Raw genomic sequence first — 20,357 nt, 5'->3', positions numbered from 1 at the left:
AACAACAAAAAAACAAACAACCAGAAAACCCCCTCACAAAACCCAATACCAAACCCCACACAAGTATTTGACTGGAATTGCATACTCCCCACATGGCTTGTGGCTCAGATATTGCCAGTAATAATTGGATAACTGATTAGGCTGTTCCCATGGACATATCAACAGCAACGGGAAACAGTTCAGTAGCTGTTCTGTCACTCCCTGCTCTGAGGTTCAACCAACCTTTTTGATTTGTGTATGTGAGAGTGGTTTCAACTGAAACTCATACCAAGTTTTTTCTGCTGCAAGAAGTATGTGACATGAGTCTGTCACAGCGATTTAATTTGACATTCAGCACTGATGCGTTCAGTGACTTGGCTGGTACATGGCATCCCTATATGCTTTCTTATAAATGGGTCAAGTGAGCACTGTTGTGATGGCAGCTGCTGTCTTCGCCTGCAAGGTTGGCTGTATTTGGCATTATCCTTTGCTGAGACACCGCATGTAAAAATCTCTCCAAGCTGCACTGAAAGATATAAAGGAAAACTCTCACGTATGTGTGTATGAGGGAGAAAAAGCACAAGCAAGCTTTAGCCTTGGTGTGTGAAGGCTGTTTGCATATGCATATAGCATAATAATAAACTGTAGACTGTTGCTGAGCAGCCCAGTAACCACAGGCTTACTGGTTTGCCTGCAGTAAATAAAGCAACAGTATGCTGTTCTTCCCAAACTACAGCAAAGGTAGCAGAAAGACAGAATAACTGTAACCCATCAATAAAATTCAGGTCACAATTGCTTGTTTTAATCAAACTTTTATCTTCCGTGCTCTTCTTTGTATCACTCTTGGTCTTCTGAATGTTCTGGTTTTGAAGAAATCTGTGTAAATAGGAGAGGAGGAAAAAAAAAAAAGGTCATCTGTCTTTAATAGCTTTGCCTTGAGTTTGCCACAAGCTTTTGAGAGTAGTATGTATCTAAAATGGGATGCGGGTATATCTAGTATCAGTCGCTGCCTCTTTGCATGTGTAGGCTGAGACTCTTCTCACCAATGACTCTAGACACTCGAACTCCCAGCAGAACCGTGAGGGATGCCTGGGAAGCCTTTCTTTAGGAGGCTGGATCACTTGTGTGCATCAGTTTGCTCCCTTACTAAATTTGTGGTTAACGTGCTGTTGCGGGGTTTTCCACTCTGCTTTGGTGGGGACAGCTAGGTTGCCCTGCCCTTTTGCATTGGCAGGTAATTTTAAACTTCAGCAAGACACAAAAACCCCCTTCGAACCTCCATGTAATGGAGTTTGCCATGCTTATAATTCCTCACAGAATAGGGCAGGAATTTTTCTGGCTAAATGTCTGTATCTCTCCTTCAGACCTCCTGCTGTCCCCTCTCTTGCTCAGTGCTGCTTTCTCCCCATCCGGTTTCCCATGTGTGTACTCAGGAATGTTTCAAGGCAGTGTTATCATTCCGAAGGAATCTACTGTGCATGCACAGGCTATGGAGGGTTTTTTTCGGCTGTTATTACTTGGCCAAATCAAACCCATTTTCCACCTGGATACCGAAATGTAGATCTCTTCCCTCAAGACCATCTCCCTTCCAAATAGAGGCTTCCAAAGCACCAAGGCACTAAAGCGGTTTCTTAGATTGCTCAAGAATTTTTTAATAACGGAGAAAGGTGTTAGTGTTTCTGTTCACAAGAGAAAGGCTTTCTTTTTTTAAGTTTTTTTTTTTTCTAATGAACAAACTGGATTGCAGCAAGGTTTAAAAGGAGATAAAAATAATTGTTCTTGGCTAGAAATGAGGTATGGAGACTGCTTCCAAAACCAGTGAAAGCTTAGGAAGATGTGTTAAAAGCAGAAGAACCTTTAAAATTGAAAATAGGTAGCTAGAGCGTAGAGTACGGCCTATCTATAGACAGATAGGAAAGTGCAGTGGGTTCTGTGTGATTGAAACCTATACCATCTGCTTAAGAGTGAGTTTAAAACTTGACGAGGCAATACAGAGTGTTTGCTAGCAGGGGTTTGGGACTACTGTGTGCAGAAGAGCTGATGTACAGCAAATGCTATGTAGTTACTTTTTATGGCATTGGATGGATGCAGTCAGCAGAGTGTAAGAGTGGGAGTCTGGAGAAAGGTGAAAAGGAGGTTGCTGGTATAGCAGATTGTTGTGTGCCTGTAAGTACTGCATCCAAGCTGTTATATTCGCATGGAGCTTTGAGTGAGGCTTCCACTTCGTGCAGGGAAAGCACTTTGAAAGTGCTCATAACCGGGAGGTGTTTTAGGACAATTCATTACTGTATTTAGATGGGCAGTGGGAATGACTGGCTTGAGAGGGAGGCAGGGAAGGGGAAGTTGTGATCACCTAACCACCCATGGGTGTGGATGTTTGTAAAGGTTATTGCTAGTTTACTACACTAAAGATGATTTTTGAGAGTTTTAGGCTGTGCAAATAGGAATTTGTTAACCTTAAAGCTATTGTGACATCCTCCCGCCTTAGCTCACTATCTCTGATCTGTCTCCCGACATGCACTAGAATCAGAACTGACTGTTGTAAAGGGCAAACTGATCACACAACAGATCTCAGTTTTGATGTTCCTACTTCCCTACACATGAAACTCCCATGGGTGTGACTGGAACAATAGGATTATTTTCCAAATTATTTTTTATTGTAGTAACGCCCAGGACAGCCTTGTGCCAGACATGGCAGACATGGAATAAAAACTTTTCAATTTAAATAGCAAATTAACACACAGGCTTTGGGTTTTGTTTTTCAGACTGATTAACACTTTGAATACCCAGGCAGAGAGGTTTTGTACGGCTTTGTTTTTGTTGAACCAGGACCTCACGTGGCTCATCTTGGGGATCTCTGAGCTGGGCAAGCAGACGACAGCTTGCTTTATCTACTCTACACAAGAGAGCCCGGTAGTTAGTATGACCTGGCGTATCACTAGAGCAGTTGCTGGAGAAAAGTGCGTTGCTCTTGGAGTACAGGCATGTTGGTAGGGTGCAGCTTTCCCCAAAAAATCTTCCTGGAGCACCAGCAGTAGTCTTGTCTCAGGCCTAATGCAAATGCTGGCTGATGGGTACCTGAACTTCAGTTGCCTCACTGAACGCAAGCAGCTAAGCTGACAACTCAGAAAGGCAAAAGAGGAATTGTTGATCTCAAAGCAACATAAGTAGATGGATTTGTCTAGACTGGCTTATTATTTCTAATCACCTCCTGCAGCACTGGAAACATTAGAAAGCTGTAGGGTTTTCTTGTATTTGAGGAAAGGCTGTTTCTTTCACAGTTTCAATGAGGATGTTGTCATGTCTGGCTCTATATGGCAGTCACCTGAAACAGAGTGATGTGGAATAAAGCTGAGCCTGCATGCTTATTGCAACTTCCCTCTAGAAAGAGGTCCCCTTGGCTCATGAAATCTGGCTCATGAAAACAATGATGGGCAACCACATGGTAGATAATTATTCTAGAAAGGTCTGCTGCATAGTCCCCTCTATGCTAGAGCCCACGAACTCCTTTACAAGTTGCTCAACAAATTGAAGACCTACACTGAATGAAACGATTGTAATGTGCCACAGGAAAAGGGAAGGAGAGAGGGCAGGTGGAAGAAGTGTTGCTAAAAGGGTTCTGGGTCCTGTTTACCTGGCACAGCTGTCTGTACAGGTTTTTCCAGTTGCATCCTAATGCTCGTGAATCTGAAGGTGATGCTCTGAACTGCTTTTCAATGCACTTTGCACCCACAGGACACTGCTCTGAGTGTTGAAATAGCTCAGGAAAACAAATCTGTATTCCCTTGAAGAGAAAAAGCAATGTTTTGTCTGTGGGATCTCCTTCAGTATATATTTTTTTTCTTTTTAGCTATCAAAAGGGTGTACCAGTCTCCAATGACAGTAATGTCTCTACTGTTCAGCGCCAGGAAAAACCTGAAACATGCATGTTCCGTGGGCAGATTAACATCATACAATTAATAAGAAGCAATGACTTGATGGTGCCATCCTAATTTTTTTCTTTGATATGCTCAGTGGTCTCCTTTTGACATTGCCTTTTGTTCTTCTTGTAATTTGTGGGTTTTGGTGCCAGTATAATGCTAATGAAAAACACTACTTCATTTAGGCGAAGTCCCTCTGTTCCTGTCATGCATGTGGCTTTCATTGCTGCTGGGAAGTGCTGTGAGAGGGCTGAATGTGAGGCACAAAGATGCACATTTCTCTGTACAGAGCTCTATAAGCAAAAAAAAAATAAATTCAGGAGCAGACCTTGTTTAATCCTTGCAGACTGGCTGTTGATGCATGCAGATACAGGCCCTGTAGGGCTAAGTAAGTGATTTGAAGGAGATGCTGAAAACCAGCAGGAGCCTGACTTGTCTGTTTTGGAGGACTCAAATTGTGCAAAGTGTTGTTTTGTTATGATGTAATGTAGCAAGGGGAATTAAAGACAGCTATGGGTAATGACTTTATGGATGGTGGACGAGATTCTGTAGCCACAACAGGAGCACTAGTAAAGCACAGGATACTGTTATAGGGATGCCGACACCTTATGCTAATTTCCTTGATGTTTTTCTCTCCACAAAGGTTTTGAGGACGAGCAGGAGTGTGTCAGTGTTCTGTTTTTCCACTTAAAATTCCCCCTCCACCTCCTGCTAATTCAAAGTTAGAGTTTAATTCTGAATGAATTTATGTTGGAGTAAACTTAGAGGCACAGACTTTGATAAAAGTTAGTTTTGTACTTTAATGAAGATCATGGCCGTGTTCTCAACTTAAGCAGTTCTAGATAAGATCTTCAGAGGAGGACACATAGTCAAGTGCCAAATTTCATTTTTGAACACAGGGGTGTATTTTGGACAAACAGCCGGTGTTCCAAATCCCAGCTCCATACTTTCAGTCAAGATCTTAAGGATGTTTTTTTCCTTGACCTCACCCCTACTTCAAGGTCAGGCTTTCTAGGAACGAACAAACCAGTACTACGGTTGTATTGGCAATATGAAGGCAGGAGACCAATCTACAACCAGGTTATCCAGCTGTGCAAAAATGTTTAGACTCAGGTTCTTCTTTTGAAAGGGTCTAATTCAAGGAGCTTTTAAGTTGCAAAAATGACATACTTGGTTGTAATTGTGCATGATTTCCATGCTGCGTGGATGTCGAATGCCAAATTCCATCAAGTCAGTCTAATTTAACAAAGACAGATTCCATGGATATTTTTGTACGTTTCCTCCTTCTGTGAACACTGGAAACCACTGTCTTCTCATTGATTGTGATACGCTTGGGGGAGGGAACAGCAAAACAGTTCAGTGCCTAGAAGAATGCCTGTAAAAGCAAAGCACTTCAAAGGAGTCAACCCCCCTTTTATTTCTGAGCACTCAGTCATGGACTAACTTCTTTCATTTTCATGATGAAGGTAATTATGGTTCAGGTCAACCATATTTATTGTTTGATTCAGTTGGAACATGCCACTGGCAAACTGAGAGGAGCTGGGTAGTGGGTATAAATCAGAGGGATTTATCCTAGAAAAATACTCCTTGTGCCTTCTCACCTCTTTCCTCTTATGCATGCATAAACAGACACATAGGCAGAGAGGTGCATGTATTGAATGTGATTAATTTATTTCCAATATTACCTGACTGCTCAACATTTTTTAAGTCCTCATCTGCCTTTGTTATATTCTGCATTTATATAAGTGCTGATGTACAGGGTGGATCTACTGTACAAATGAATCAAGCGTGTGTAATAGATGAGTGCTATCGTTTTCAGAGCCCCTCCTTTGTTAGTTACAGCAGTTGGAAGGTGCCTTGTGAATGAGGTGGGGGATTGGAAGAGAAGAAGAATGGTCTCATGGCTGAAGAAGCTGAATGCTGCTCTGGGGAGCTGGATTCCCTCTTTGTCTCTGAAAAAGAGTTGCACCCGTGGCTCCATACTATTTGGCTATTCTGCTTCTAGGCTTTTGATAATTCCAGTAGGGAGAGGTTTTTCCCTTAACCCCAGTAACTTCAATGGCTGCAGAAGGATGAGGCAAAACTTTGTGCATTTTCCTATGAACTGAAGTGAGTTCAGCCCTCGAGGCAATGCTGTTTGGAAGGTCAACCATGCACACAACAAAGCAAGGAAAGCACAGTTAAATGCGCTTGGCTGCAGAACTTGCTGAAGATTAAAGCTGTTGTGCAGACTGAACTGCATTTCCCTCCTAAGGTAAAGATTCCTCTAGGACTAAACTCCCTCCAGCAGTCTCTGATAATCCACTTTGTGTGGGAAAACTTGAGACTGTTATTGGCAACTGAGTATTTGAAGTGCACTAAGCACAGAACATATTGCCCCCTGGGGAAGGGTTATGCTATTGGGAGGTACCTAGATAAATTGTCCCATCTTATTCTGCTAGCCAGAACTTATTTTTATGGTCACTTGTTTCAAGTTCTTATGGGGTGGGGGTGGGATGGGGTGTGCAGAAAGATTGGGGCTCCTTCCAATCTTTGTCTGACCAACATAGAGCGAGAGACCTGGAGCTTGTCTTATTCCTGTTCATGCCTCTGGCTCTCTGCTGCTTCAAATGGCTGCTGCTGTCTGGCTTCAGAAACACCAACAGTCTTCCAGTTTTATTCGTTTCCCAAAATGAATGGGCTGTTACAAAGATTTTTCTCCCTTTTTCACAGGAGTCAGGGTAACCTCTATTAGTGACTATGAAGTACTCAGTGGGAGTAAGGCATGCGTAAAACATCAATATTGACAACAAGATTACTGTGGCTTGTCACGTCTTCTGACTTGCAGACCTCTTAAAACTTTGTGATGGAAGAGCAGGCTCTGCTTTGAACTGAATCTTGCCATCATAAGCTTGTGTACAGCCATGCCCTCGACCCTGCCAGGTGGTCTTTCATGGATTCCTTAGCAATGGTTCATCAATCTACAGACCTGACTCAATCCATCAACTCTGAACATTCTAATATTATGGAGACTGGTGTTCACAACTGAGTTTTGTAGCTGGCTCTTTGCCGAACAACAAGCTGAATGACAGCTTTGGATCCTAAAACCTAGTTATCTGGGGAGAGCATGAATAGGGTCAAGAACAGGAGAAACTTAAGCCCAGCTTGGTTTTTATCCGAGCTTTCCAGTGACATGTGATGGGCCTGTTTCCTTTTTAGCTAGGTCACAGCAGTAAAGAGTAATCTGGTCATAGCCAACTGAATTAGCTGGTAAACTTGATCCTGATGAGAGTCAAAGTGCATTCAGGGAGGTGTGTATTTGTGAGTAAGAAGGGAATAATGTAGTTACGTAGAGCTGGACGGCTCAGGAAGAGTTACCCCAGAGAGCCTGTCAGCCTTTGAATCTGGATTTCTTGGCATGTGGAGGGCAACTTCTGCTCCTAGCCTCTGTGGAGTATATAAATAACTAACCCCTCCTAATGATGGGCTCCAGCATACAATGTATGGATTGCTGTTCTGGCAAAGCAAGTGGGATGCTGTACTATTTATACAGAGAAAAGGGCACAGTTTGCTTTCATTGAGTCAGAACAGCAACTTTTTCCCAGTGAAAGTCAGCGACATTCTGATTTTATTGAAATTCCTCTCTAGGATTGCAGGGAAACTGATAGCTCCAGTGAAAAACGTTATGAGGAAACTTGGGGAAATCTATCTAGCTATCAAAACATTCCTACTGTTTTCTGTGCCCTAAATGTTGATCTCTGCTAAGTATAACACACAGTGTGTTATCCTTATGGAAACAAAAAGATAATTCAGTGCAGTTGTTTACACAGCACAAAGCTTTAGGGCAAATCGCAAGCATCAGAAATGCCAACCTTATTGAGAGACTTGTGTAATATTTATTAGGAGTGGGGAGGGTCAATTCATGCCCAAGCACATGCAACAGGTGCTGATGAAACAATCCTACTTATAAAGTCTTCCCCCACCGGAAAAACTTTACTTGCTTCTGTCTTGGACAGTTAAGTCTTCGTGATTCAAGCTTTTGTGTTTGTACTGTGTGGCATGTTCTTTCATCGGAATTACTAAAACCTACACTAAATCTCCATTTTACTCTCTAAAACTACACTAAATCTCCATTTTACTTAGCTCTACAACAGCATAAATGGCTTTGTTCAGAGTCTAACTGGTAGGATTGTTTCCACTGAAAGCAGAGAATTTCATCCTGGTAGGAGCATGGTGTGCTGTAGCCATGTCCTTCACTCATCCAGAAGGTCCTGTGTGTGGTAGGTGTTGCCTGCTGTAGGTCTGTCCTTAAGAGGGCACGGCAGCAAGTCAGTTTTTTGTGTGGAGCTGAACTGTCGTCCCACTGAAAGAAGTGATTAGGCAAGAATGTAGCTGCTTTAATTTTCAAGTTGCACGCTCCTGATTAAACAGGCTACTTGCTGAGTCCTGATCAGTTCAGCCCAGTGGTTTCTGACATTGTTCGGTTTGTGATCACTTGTCCAGTCAAATGAAGGCTACTAACAACAAGTTGTCTTTTCTCTTGCAAACCCCTTAGAAGATTCTCAAGGGACCCCCGCGAGTCTAAGAAGCTTGGATAAAAGCCAACAGTTTGGACTAGGAAAGAAGCAAATGTTGCTTTTGGGGATGGCTCTGTAAGTTTGTCAGGGTGTGAGCCTTTCTAGGCATTTGCAGTGGGCGAATGGGCGGAGGGATCATTACATGCCCTTTGAGTGGTGGGCTTAGAAAACAGTACTGTGCAAATCCAAATGGTGAGAAGGCAGGAAGAAGCAGCTTGCTGTCTGTCAATGTCTTCCTGTCTGTGAAATAATTGCCCTAAGCTAATTTAGTCATGCTAGCCAGGAATTAAGCTTTGATTTGTGAGTATATGGCTCTTCTGGAACTTACAGTATTTTAGCTTGAGTATTTGTTACCTTATGCTTCTCCACCCTCTGCTGTCCCTTTTCTCTCTTGCTGTAGGATTACAGGCTGTACAGACATCCCGAATCCCCAGGGGATGAACTGTGCATCCAAGTAAGGCTTCTGATGAGGGGCGCAGTAGGTTCAGAAAGCTGGTGGGGTGCAGAATATGGCTTCCTGCCTGACATCTGCCTACAGATACAAAATGCAGCTCAAGCTCCATGTGTAAGTCCAGCTGCCCTTTGAGGTCCTCTCAGCCTGCTCCGTGCATGCCCTGGAAAGTCAGGTTTTCTTGTTTCCTCTGGTGTCCAGGTGCCTGAAGCCATGCATCACTGCTCTTGCTGAGTGGGCATCTGCTGAGGGAGGAAGGGTCTCTTTAAGCTCAGAATAGTAGTTTTCAGAGTATCCCCAAATGGAAGCAAACTGTTGAATTTGTTGCTCTATTTAGCCTGAAAGGTCCACAGTAACCTACACAGTAAATATGATTGGGTATCTGCTGGCATCAACACTCATGTTCCTTTTGGAACAACATGTTGTCAGCTGTGATCAAGACATGAGATCTTGGTCTATAGCCCTGGACTGAAAGTTTCTAAATCAGTAGTTTGCAGGCCGTGGTCTGCAGATCCTCAGTTTTCCATGAAAGTCTTCCAAGAATTAAATAGGGTGTGAGAGGAGGGTGTCTCTTTGGGAACGGCTGGGAAAATGGACCAAGTGAGACTTGCGTTTCTAAGCTTCCACTGAAGACTAATTCCACGAGATGCTGCGGGGCATCATGCTAAATATGCTGGTGATGAGCATGCATGAGATCCAACAGACCCAGCCCTAAAGGAGCTGCTATTTGGATCATTTTGTTTGCTTGCTTGGAATATTCTTTTTTCTGAATAAGCAGCAATATATTCTCTGCCATCCTGGATGCATGCCAGTAAAAGTCCTAAACCTTTCTTGCTAGCATCTGTATATAATATAAAGGGTCATTTATAATCTCTGTAAGCCATGATGGGGCCTTTCGTCATGTTGTCTGAAGCCTGCTTGCATTCTGGAGGCTGTTCTTGCTGACTTTTGGCTTGCAAAGAGAAATCTTGGGGTGGTTTTGTTTGTTTGTCTGTCTACTTTCTGTCATAGGCACTGGGCTATTATATTTACAGTGAGTTCCAAGCTATATATCCTAATGCATCTTATGATCGGCTATGTTCCTGTCTTTGTCTCACCTGCTTCTATGCCACAGTTAAAAACAAACACCTAAAAGTTGCATTTGTAGGCAAATCATGCTATTTATGGGAAGCCAAGAGTGTAATGTTTTGCAAATGGGAATGTACCTTTCATTCCTGGGAGGGGTACCTTTGTAACCAAACTCTTCCTTCTCTTGGTAAAGAGAGAAGTTAGAGAAATCTGTATTCCTGCTGGATTATCTGAGTATCTTTGGGCTCTGACCATTTCTTTTGCCCTTGTGACCCACGCTGTGGTAGTTCTGCTTTAGAGAAGACTCTGAGAGTGCTGAGGTGACAAGTGTTGTGGTACTTTATCACTGTCACTGCATTCTTGGCACTCCTGCTGAGGAGGGTGGAAGGTTGTCCCTAGATTTGAGCAAAGGATCTGTTATTTTCCCATGGGCTATCAGTCCTTTTCATCCTGGCAAATTCAGGTGATGACTTCAGGCAAGGAAAGCAATGAATGGAAAGCCTCGGCCAAGCTTCTCGCTTCCTGTAATGATTGCTTCCTTTTATAACAGGTCCCTGAGCAGGTCATCTGAAGAAATGAACCGGGGAAAGCATTGGGTTTCTCCCCCCACCAATGTGCAGGCTTCTGTCCTGTGCGCTGTAGTGTGGGAGCAGCCTTTACCTCCAACCAGCCTCCTAGGGCTCCGTCACTAGATTGTAATGAGGTCTGTCCAGCGCGTCTCTCTTCCAAGAAAGGCTTTTCCAGGGCAGAAATGACAACTTGACTGCCAAATTCCTTGGACTTCCGAGGGCATACGTGTACCTGAGCAGCTGCTTCCTAGGACCAGGTAGAGCAGAGGTGCAAGAGACCCTGCTCAAACAACAGCAATTTTGAACTTGTTTGGAAAGCAAAATCTATGTGATCTGTGTGCATGTCGGCAGCACCCACTGAATGAAAGCCCTGGCAAAACCAGCTTTGTAGGTAGATTAAAATAATCAACATTTCTTGCAGTTATTGACATAGGCAACCTGCACGCTACCATCTGTTTAGCTCCAGATCCACAGAAGTAGTGCTAGACTCACAAGCTGGTTGAAAATAATCCTCGCAGGAGCAAGATGATGTTAAATTTGGGTCTATGCAAGGGAAAGCTAAAGAGTAGTGGTTAGTTTCCAATTTCTCCTTAGGAGTTGCAATTTGGAGCTGCCGTTATACATTAACCAGAGCAGATAGGCTGCCAGATTCCCTCTGGCAATTGTGGAGTCTGCCGCCAACGCCTGCCTTTCTCTTCTGCATTGTGTAGGGTTGTGCGGTGGTGTTCGTCTTTGTTCACCTTCCCACCTCGTTTGCCTTCAGGAATATGAAGCTCTCTTGTTTCAGCATCAGATGTGGATGGTTTTGCTCAGAATGCAGTTGAATTCTTTGTCTGACACAACTGCTTTGTGTGTACCCAAGAAGTGGGACAGGTTGTCTCAGAAGCCCAACAAAATCAGTATTAGAGTGAAAAAATCAGAGTAGGATAATGCAGCTCCACACCACGGAAACTGTACTTCTTCCCAGATGACTCTGTGATGGGAGAAGGCGAGAGGGGGACACATACAAGTTATGTAGCAGTTAAAGCACAGCATCTGTATATAAATACTTGATTTATTTGTGTTTCATTGAAAAGCCAGAAAAATAGTCTTAATGTGAGGGGGAGGCACTCGTGTCCTTGATAATTATGCTGTTTTAAAATGTTCAGTAACTTTATTCTGAATTTGTTAGTATTCATGTCCCTTCATACTCTGTTACATGTTGCTAGTGTGCATACTACTGCTTTGTTCCTCTCCTGTGATAGGACCAATTCCTTTCCTCGTTGCATGTTGATGAGAAGGTTTGTTTTTCATAATTTTAGAACGTATGCTTCTGCCATTATCCTGTCAGGTGCAGTATATGTGCAGTTTGTTTTGCCTGACGTGGAATTCCTTTTGCCTCGAGGCTTGTGCAGAAGTGCTGTCCTTCCAATGGCTGTAAGCACTGTGCTGAAAACATGCTCAAGGTAAATCATACGGAGCTGTGGCTTTCCCATCCCCTCTTGTACCCGCCCTTTCTCCTGGCTGCTTTTCCTTCCATGACCTGCTGGCTGTTCCCACGGCCTGAGGAGATCTTATCCAGCAATACCCATCTGAACAAACCCTATGACTAAGACTTGGAGAGACAAAATGGCCGATTGCACCATGTGTGCATGTGAAATTAAAAAGAAGACTTTACTTTGAATTATCATACTTCCAGTTTTTAGCTCCTGTCTTTGTTTCTTCTGGTTTTACTCCCTAAACTTTGTGCAGAAATTGTGTTGAGCCTGTTAAAGGATCTGCTGTCATCATGTGATCTGAAGCTTCATTAATCTTATCTTTTCGGCCCCGTTTTGCCCTTTGGTTCAACGATGTAGATGTTAGTAGAGACATTTGGGTACTAGGGTGTCTGATCCCTATATATACACAACAGATCCTCAATAAATCTGAGACATGTGGTTTTCTAGGACGTCCTTGCCAGCCTGGGGTCACCTGAGATGTAACTGTAGTTCACGCTTCCTAATCATAGAATGATTAGAGTTGGAAGGAACTTTAAAGACCATCTAGTTCCAATTCCCCTGCCATGGGCAGGGGCATCTTCCACTTGACCAGGTTGCTCAAAGCCGCGTCCAACCTGGCCTTGAACACCTCCAGGGATGAGGAATTGCAAGCAGGTTTACAGTGAGCAGGAGCAGTGTCTGCAGGGAAAGCTGCGTGGCTCTGCCTTTACACAGCTGATGGGCTTGATGGCACTGTGCAGAAAGCCACCCTGTCTCTGGGTGCCCCAGTTTACCCGTCTGGCTGTAGCCAAAGGTTCGGTGAACAGCCTGCTGGCCCCAGCTTGCCCATTGTGGTCTGCAGTGCTTGTCTCAGCCGCTGGCAATTGTACCTCCTATTCATGGAAATGAGAGTTATCCAGAGAGCAGGGAGTCTCCTGTGGAGATAGGAGGGGAATCCAAAAAGGAAACAAAATACAACAAATGCTGTAAATGGCAAATACTGGAAAAATTAAACTGTCATGGGGAAGTTGGATTACGGAAGGAGGAGGGGGATGTACAGGTGCCTGTTTCCACTGTGTAAGCAGTTTGATTTTTGGTATGCAAGGTTGGTGAGCCGCTGTGGTACTTGAGGAAGGAGGGATCACCTGCACTGGGGGATCTTGCTTTAAGATGGATGAGGAGCCAGGACGCTTCTGCATGTGCAGCAAATGCTTATGCAAGCGCTTTGTGTGTTTTGGAGCACAAGCTGGTATCTCCACTTCCCATTACTGACCCCAGTTCTGATCCCCAGTCAGTAGGAAAGTGGCTCTCAAACCTGTTAACTACGTTGAGGTTTAAAAGCAAAAATATGAACCAGTGTTTGGCAAATATGAATGATGCTTGCAAGGGGAAAATGAAAGTATCCTTTTTCCCCTCTTCAAGCTTGACACTTTCAGAGAAGATGGAAAAGGGTTTATGGGTCCTGATTCTCATGGCTGACGCTGCAGTTCCTGCCTTCTTGTACACCTTACAGTGAGGAGGTCTCTCTCGCTCTTGATTTCTTATGAGGCAGCATAATACACTAGTCCCTCCCTCGCCTGTGTTTTCTCTTGCCCGTTTTTAGACTGTAACCTCACCAGGACAGTAATATGATTTGTTTGGCACCTAGCTTGTTAGAGCCCTGATGACAATGGGCTTCGCCACACCAAAAAGCAGAATTTTCCAACTCGAATGTTGTTCAGAATGGCAGGAGGCTGGGGAATGATACCATAATGAGCAGGATGAAATTAGGACCAGTACAATGGCAACTGACTATCAGGAGATCTGGAACACTTATTTTTTTTCTTTCCTTTTTTTTCTAAAGTCCTATTGTTTATGATAACTAACAGAAATAAATTATGAACTGTAAAACTCTGGCCTCTGAGGACTAAGCAAGAGGCGTTACTGGATCTCTTGTGGTTCAGGTTGGCAGAAGCAGGGAATCTTTCTGCAGCTATTGAGAGGGTGGGGTGAGAAATGAAGACTGCAAGTTAGGCTAGCTATGGCTGGCAGAAGAAAGAACCCCACCCCCAGATATTTGGTCTGGTTTTACTGCAGTCTGATATATGTTGCTTCAACTTGCTCTTTAACTGGGGCTAACAGTGTCCTTTCTCTCTGCAGGCATTGGTGTCACTATACGGTTACACGGACAGTTTCCTGCCAAGTGCAGAATGGGTCAGAAACGGTGATCCAGCGAGTTTATCAGAGCTGCCGGTGGCCAGGACCTTGTGCCAACTTAGTGAGGTAAAAATCTTCATGTCTCATGTTGCCAAAATTTTCCTGCACTTCTCATTAAATTGGTTAGCTTTCAAGTACTGCGTGGATGGTTGAGATCAATGAGTCAGATGTGATATCCTGATTCATGGTGGCGTAACTACAGAATGCCACTGGTGTTAGCTGCAGAGTAATTACGTGTGGAGGTAAGTGCAATATTAGGAACATGCTATGTGAAATAGTTTAGCTTGGGTTGTAATGACAGTTTGTGCTTCACACAGGAGGCTGCTGCTAGTCAGGCATGAAGCTAAATAAATGTCAAGTCCGACATTGGGTAATGTGACTGAACAGGGTTAGTAGGGATGCTGGACCAATGGCACTATGTGGCTTGTTGGTATCAAGTCCTCATACTTGAGTCCTTAAAGGTAATATTGATCACATACACTGGAAAGCTTTGATCAAACTCCTTGCAGCTGATGATGGACAAAAGTAAGGTGTGCTGTACCTTTCAGAGCGGAATTTCTTTACAACACCTCTTACTCCTGTATCTCAATATCCTTTAGAGACATGCATGAAAGCAGTCTCCTCTCCCCAGATGAGAAACAAAGCTTAGAGACAGTGACTTGTCAAGAACTTGCCCTAAGCCTGCTTTGCCTTTCAATCAATTACATCTGGGGACCCACCTATGTTAAAGGGAAAAAAAAAAACAGTGTGAAATAGCTAGCCCCAGCTACCACCTTTCAGTATGCAAAGTGGCTTTGTATTGTTGAGCTTTGCCTTCTCTGAAAGACGTTCTCAGAGCAGAATAGTGTTACCCACCCATCTGGGAATTGGTGCAAAAAAGCCATTGTGTTCTAAATTTACACCTAGCTTCTATAACAATTTCCCATGTAGACAAGCCCATAATTTAGCTTACAAAGCTTAGTCATTTTATTGTTAACAATTCACCCACAGGGCACTGATTGAGGTCCTCTTGGACTTGATAACCTAGCTAGACTGTGGTTGAACCACCCACTTAAATACCCAGAGATACACCTTCCCAGTCTGTCCTTGTGACTCTTCATCTGGAATTCACATTTTCCATGTGGCAGTTACCACACTTAGTTCTCCAGTTTCTACTTGGCCACTGGTCAGTCTAAGTTTTTTCACTTGTAATATATCTGCTTTGGTGTCTCTTTGGTCTTGTTTTATGCAAGGCTGTGGTTGAAACACTTAATATTTTACGCTGTCATGGCCAAACTTCTGTTGAAGCTTTTTAATTTCCCAGACTTTTTACGCACATAATTGTCATTAGAAACTTGTGAGCTTTCACCTTGTCTCCTAAACTTGCCAAAAATCTTGCTTATTTTTCCTTGTTAACATAACTGTAGTTTCCTAAGTACCAAACAATTGATCATGTTACTAGCAAAAATCCTTTTTGTGGGCTCCTGCAGTTACTCGTATACATTGATTTTTACATTGTTAACCCCGAGATTTTAGGAGTAGCGTGTGCTGTTGTGACATTGTTATTCATGGAACATTTTCAGTTTCAAATGTAGTTTGGTTCATTTGCCTGACGAGTCCAATTGTTTGGAGACAATGCAGAATGGCAGCAGACTTCTCAATTTTTCTTTCTATGTGAAAATATCATGGAAAGAAGCTGGGGTTATTGATATTTAAGATCTCAGCTGGTGAAAGCTCAGCTGACAGGAGCTGCATTTCTGGAAGATGATCACCATGAAGAAACCTACCAGAAAAGATGGGAGGACACTAATGCTCTGTTCCCTTTGCAAGTGGGAGGTACTGCAAGTGAAGCAAATGGCACCCTTCCAACGAAATGACTATACTGTCCATCCTCTAGTCATGCATCGTATGACATTCTTGCATGAAGAAGAGAAAGACCCTGAACCCTGGACACTAACTCCATGGAAGTGGAAGCAAAGAATCCCTTGCGTTGTTAAATGCCTTCTTTATGTCACCAGTCTTTGAGCATGTTCCTGTAATATGAAGGAGCTTCTCTGTTTTTGGCTGTGGTCCTTAGTGATTGCCTGCTGGACTGTATCTGCTCTACATGATGTGTCCAGCAAGAATGCTTCACGGGGCCAATGCTTCATTCCCATCAAACAACGTTGTTTCTGTTTCCTCCTTACCTCTGTCTTTTCAGGTTTTCTGGAAGTCTAGCTTCTGGTGATGTCAGGCTTACTCCAGGCCTGGTAGTGGCTGGAAATGTTCATGCTCTCTATATCCCTGTGGTTGTTCAGGTAATATAAATGTATCTGTTTTTCTTTTGCCAAAAAGACAAACTTAAAGATCTTCTGGCGCTCTCCTGCTCTTCTCTATTGAGATTTTCTGGTGCCTGAATTTGAAGGGGGGGTACAGCCAGATTCATATGGTGTTACACTTGACTGTAAGCAGTGCAAAATGTTAGTAAGACACTGGCATTATTTTGGCTTTATAGTATTTCTCCCAGCTGCAACTTGAAACAAACTGTTTTCATCTCCTTGTTTATAGGGAGTCAACCATATCTGGGAGAGCTTTCATTCTGCCAGCACCCGTTATCAGGCTGCTCACTAGCAAAAGGGATGCCAGCCAAAAAAAAAAGGCATCTCTCAACCTTGTGGTGACAGCTGAGAGGGGCTCTCTGTTAGAGAGGCTCTGCGTACAAGCAGACATCAGTGTGGCCAGACAAGGATTTAATCCATTTCCTGTCTCCCATTCATTCGTGTTATGTTTCTTTCCCTTATTGCACAAACTGCAGCTCGGGGTCGAGCCTTTGACAGAGGAGAATCTGTGAGATCCCCAGCCTCGCAGCTTCAGTTGTGTGATGTCCTTGCTGTCTCTTCACTTGCTCTTGGGAAGCTGGCAGCTGTACTTCTTTTGCAAGAGTGTCGTCATCTTGGCTGGGATGGGATGAGCTGCTCTGTTCTTGCCCTCCACCCCAGACTCTTTATTTAGCTTGGGTGCTGAGTTGCTTTGGAGTAGTCTTGGCTGGAGACTTTCCCTCAGCAGATCTATTCTTGAACTCTCTCCACTTGTGTAGCGAAGGCTTCAGCTTCTGCGCACCATAGGATATGCCTTTGCTTCGTCACGCTACGAAGTGAACAGGCAACTTTCCAGCAGTCTGACTGAAGCTCCTAGTGTACTATAAAAATCACATGCCATTTATCTGTCTGAAGGAAGGGATGAAGTGTCTAGCTTGGTGTTTCAATGGCAACCTAATCTTTGGTTCTCTGCTGCCTTGATGGTTGCACCCAGCTCCCAGTAAACCCAGACATCTGAATTGTAACCCTTCTCCTGAGCAATTGTTTTGCTGCAGCAGCCGCAGGCCAATGCACGATCCTACCATGCTTAGGACACTAAGCTCCTTGAGGCTCACAAGAAAGGTGGTCTCATAGGCCAGGTGAGGATTTAAGACCTGTATTCAATTGCTGGAGCTCTTATGACTTCCTGTGCCTTTGGTCAAGTGATGCCACCTCACCTATAAGACGAGAACAGTACTACTTTTGTCTTACTGTGTTTCATGACTTTAAGAATAGGACAACTTCTTGCTATACGCTAATTGGCCTAATTTTGATTAGAGTATTTGTGTATGACTGTTGTGGTCAGTAAATCAGTATCTCGAGAGGTAAATGAATGTGGTGAACAGCCTGGCACATCATGCACTGTTACAGTCTTCAAAAGACAAATGTTTTCTGCTGCAAATTGTTGTTGCTGTGAAAATCCCTGTCTCATCTCTGGAACCATGCTGCTTTAGATTGGGGCAGGATATTCTGACTCATCTCCTACTTGTTTCATCCTAGAAAAAGGAATGTTCCCAGCAAGGTCATGTGAGTTTTTAATCCTGCTATTTTTTGCTGTACTCAGTGCTCACATAACTGTTTCACTCTAGCCTCTGAGCATCCTGTCTCTGCAGCACTTCCTGGCTTCAGAGAACCTGGAGGTTCCCCTGGAAACCCATAGCTTCCTTGTACGGGGATGGGCTCACCTGGTCTCTGTACGTTAGCATGAGCCATTGAACCCCCAAACATGAAGTTACTCATCTGTCACTTCAAACATCACTCAAAGGTGAGAGAGATGGAAGGGGAGAGCATTCTTGCAACACATCAGAACTGGGCTGTGATGCCCTTTCCAACTGATAGTCATTGCACCATTTTTTTCCTTTCAGTATTCTTGCTGGTTTGGCTTATCACAAATGCTTTGTGCTTTTGATGACGTTTTTAACGTAAGCAGGTTACAGATCTTGCATGGATCATTCTTGCTGTTTGGTGTTTTTGAATGTTGCATTTTCTTTTTTGTTTGCATTTAAACTGAGCACATTTCTGCTCCCAGAGGGATTTTACAAGCTAGTTTGCAGAATAACAAAGAAGGAATTCTGCGGGCTCATCCATTTTGGTCTTCTCTGCTTTTGAAGACTCTATTGCTACAGGGTCAGTAAGAGAAGTTGGGGATCTCCCAAGAGATTGGCCCGTAGCTGATGTTTCTCCTCATTTGCAGAAGCAGTAATGCCACAGGGAAATCCTTCTCTCTCTCTTTCTTTCCAGTCAATTGAATAATAAATCCCAGAGCTTTTTCCAGTACATTAGGGTTGCTATTTGAAGTCCTGTTACACACAAACTGTTTTTTGTGTTTAATTCCCTTATTTTTCTCCAAGATATAGTCATATTCTTGCAAAAAGATGCCTGCTCTCCCATCCACATACGGGATATAAATGTGTGATAAACAGTGACCCAGGGAAAAGGACAGATAGGGGCTCAGGGTGTGTAAGGGATTAGAGCTATAGCACAAAGGTGTGCCCTCAGGTTTGGGAACAATGTGGATGGCTGTGCTTTCAGAAGGGGACCTGTGTGCTGCTGGCTGGGCACAGGCGGAGGGCCATCTGCTTTGTAGATTGTGCATAGGTGCAGGTGTCCTCAGGCTGGTAATTGAAGGCCTTTTGATCTTGCCCAGACATGCTGTCTGGGCACTCTTCCCCCTTGCTGGTAGGGAAGTGTAGTGCCGCTCTGTGATAGAGATCTAATTGTTAATAAAGACAGGAGCTGATGATTACTCTAGTGGTGTAGAAACATCTTTCTCTGTGTCCTTTGTCTTTTTTGGGGGGGACTGAGAGTCTATAAAGTATTGCTCTGTACAACTGGGGATGGGGCGTGCATAAGTTTCTGTTTTCTGACTTTTAGGCTCTTGATAAGTTGTGCAAACCAGACATGCTTAGAGTAAAACAGAGTCCTCTTCCTCCTCTTTGGCAGACAGGACACGTACAAGGGCCTCCAACACTCCTGCAGCTGCAGGTTTTGTTTTTTGTCCAGTGTCTACAGGAGCACATTTGAAACTCCTCTGGTTACGTTCTTCCCTAGAGAACTACTGACTTTATGCTTGGGAAGCTGGAAGAGCTGAGGCTCCAGGGGAAAAAAAGGAGCACAGGTCTGATTCACAGAGTGATGGTCTCTGCCGTGCTTGTGAGTGCAAACATGATGACAAAGATACTCCTTGTCCTTGCGTCAGCTGTGGCACTGGTTTGAGGTGATATTATCCTGTCTGTATTCCATAGAGAAGCTACCTGGTGTAATTAGTGTCTGGTAGGCTTTAAAATATGATGGTCTGTCCGGAGGCGGGGGGTGAGGGTGTTGAGAACCAAATATGTTCTTGATAGCTTCTCTGAGAAATAGAGTCCCTGGGTACAACCATAGGATATTCTTTTCTATGTTGATACTTGCCTAGCTCTTTCCAACCTTCCTTCTTTCCAGGGCAGATAAGTACTTCAAGATTTGGTTACTTAACTTGACGTATTTGAAGTCTGATTTCAGAACACCCTGATTTTCTATAGGGAATTTTAGATTCTTGGCATGCCTGTAAATCAGGCCATGGGCACCAAAAATTAGAGGAACTACCACAAGCTTTGTTTTGATCTTCTTTTAATGTAAAGGTAGCACTTATTTATAATAATATGGATTGTCCCTGTTCAAAAGACAATATGCCAGTTATGGCATATTATGGATATATGTTATGGATTTGATAAAGGGGGGGGGAAGGTATTTCCTGTTTGTGACAGTCTGTCCTGCTTGGGTCATGGCAGAGATCATGCCTTTCTCTTTGACCTGACTTTTGAGGCTCTGATCCAAGAATGTGATGCTCTTTCCATTTCTTGTGTC

General features: G+C 43.6%; 1 protein-coding gene across 5 annotated transcripts in view; it reads left to right on the top strand.

The window, feature by feature from the left end:
- Positions 1-20,357, top strand: part of COL26A1 (collagen type XXVI alpha 1 chain) — a 179,666-nt gene that overhangs the window by 12,106 nt on the left and 147,203 nt on the right. For all 5 annotated transcript variants that reach the window (XM_063342417.1, XM_063342414.1, XM_063342416.1 and 2 more), the window contains exon 2: positions 14,140-14,262. In XM_063342417.1, coding sequence (XP_063198487.1) covers positions 14,140-14,262 — 123 coding nt within the window. The remainder of the gene's footprint in view (positions 1-14,139; positions 14,263-20,357) is intronic.

Source organism: Chroicocephalus ridibundus, chromosome 7 (assembly GCF_963924245.1).
Source record: "Chroicocephalus ridibundus chromosome 7, bChrRid1.1, whole genome shotgun sequence".
NCBI lineage: Eukaryota > Metazoa > Chordata > Aves > Charadriiformes > Laridae > Chroicocephalus > Chroicocephalus ridibundus.
The sequence above is the reverse complement of the archived record's forward strand: the minus strand, read 5'-3'. Positions and strand labels throughout refer to the sequence as shown.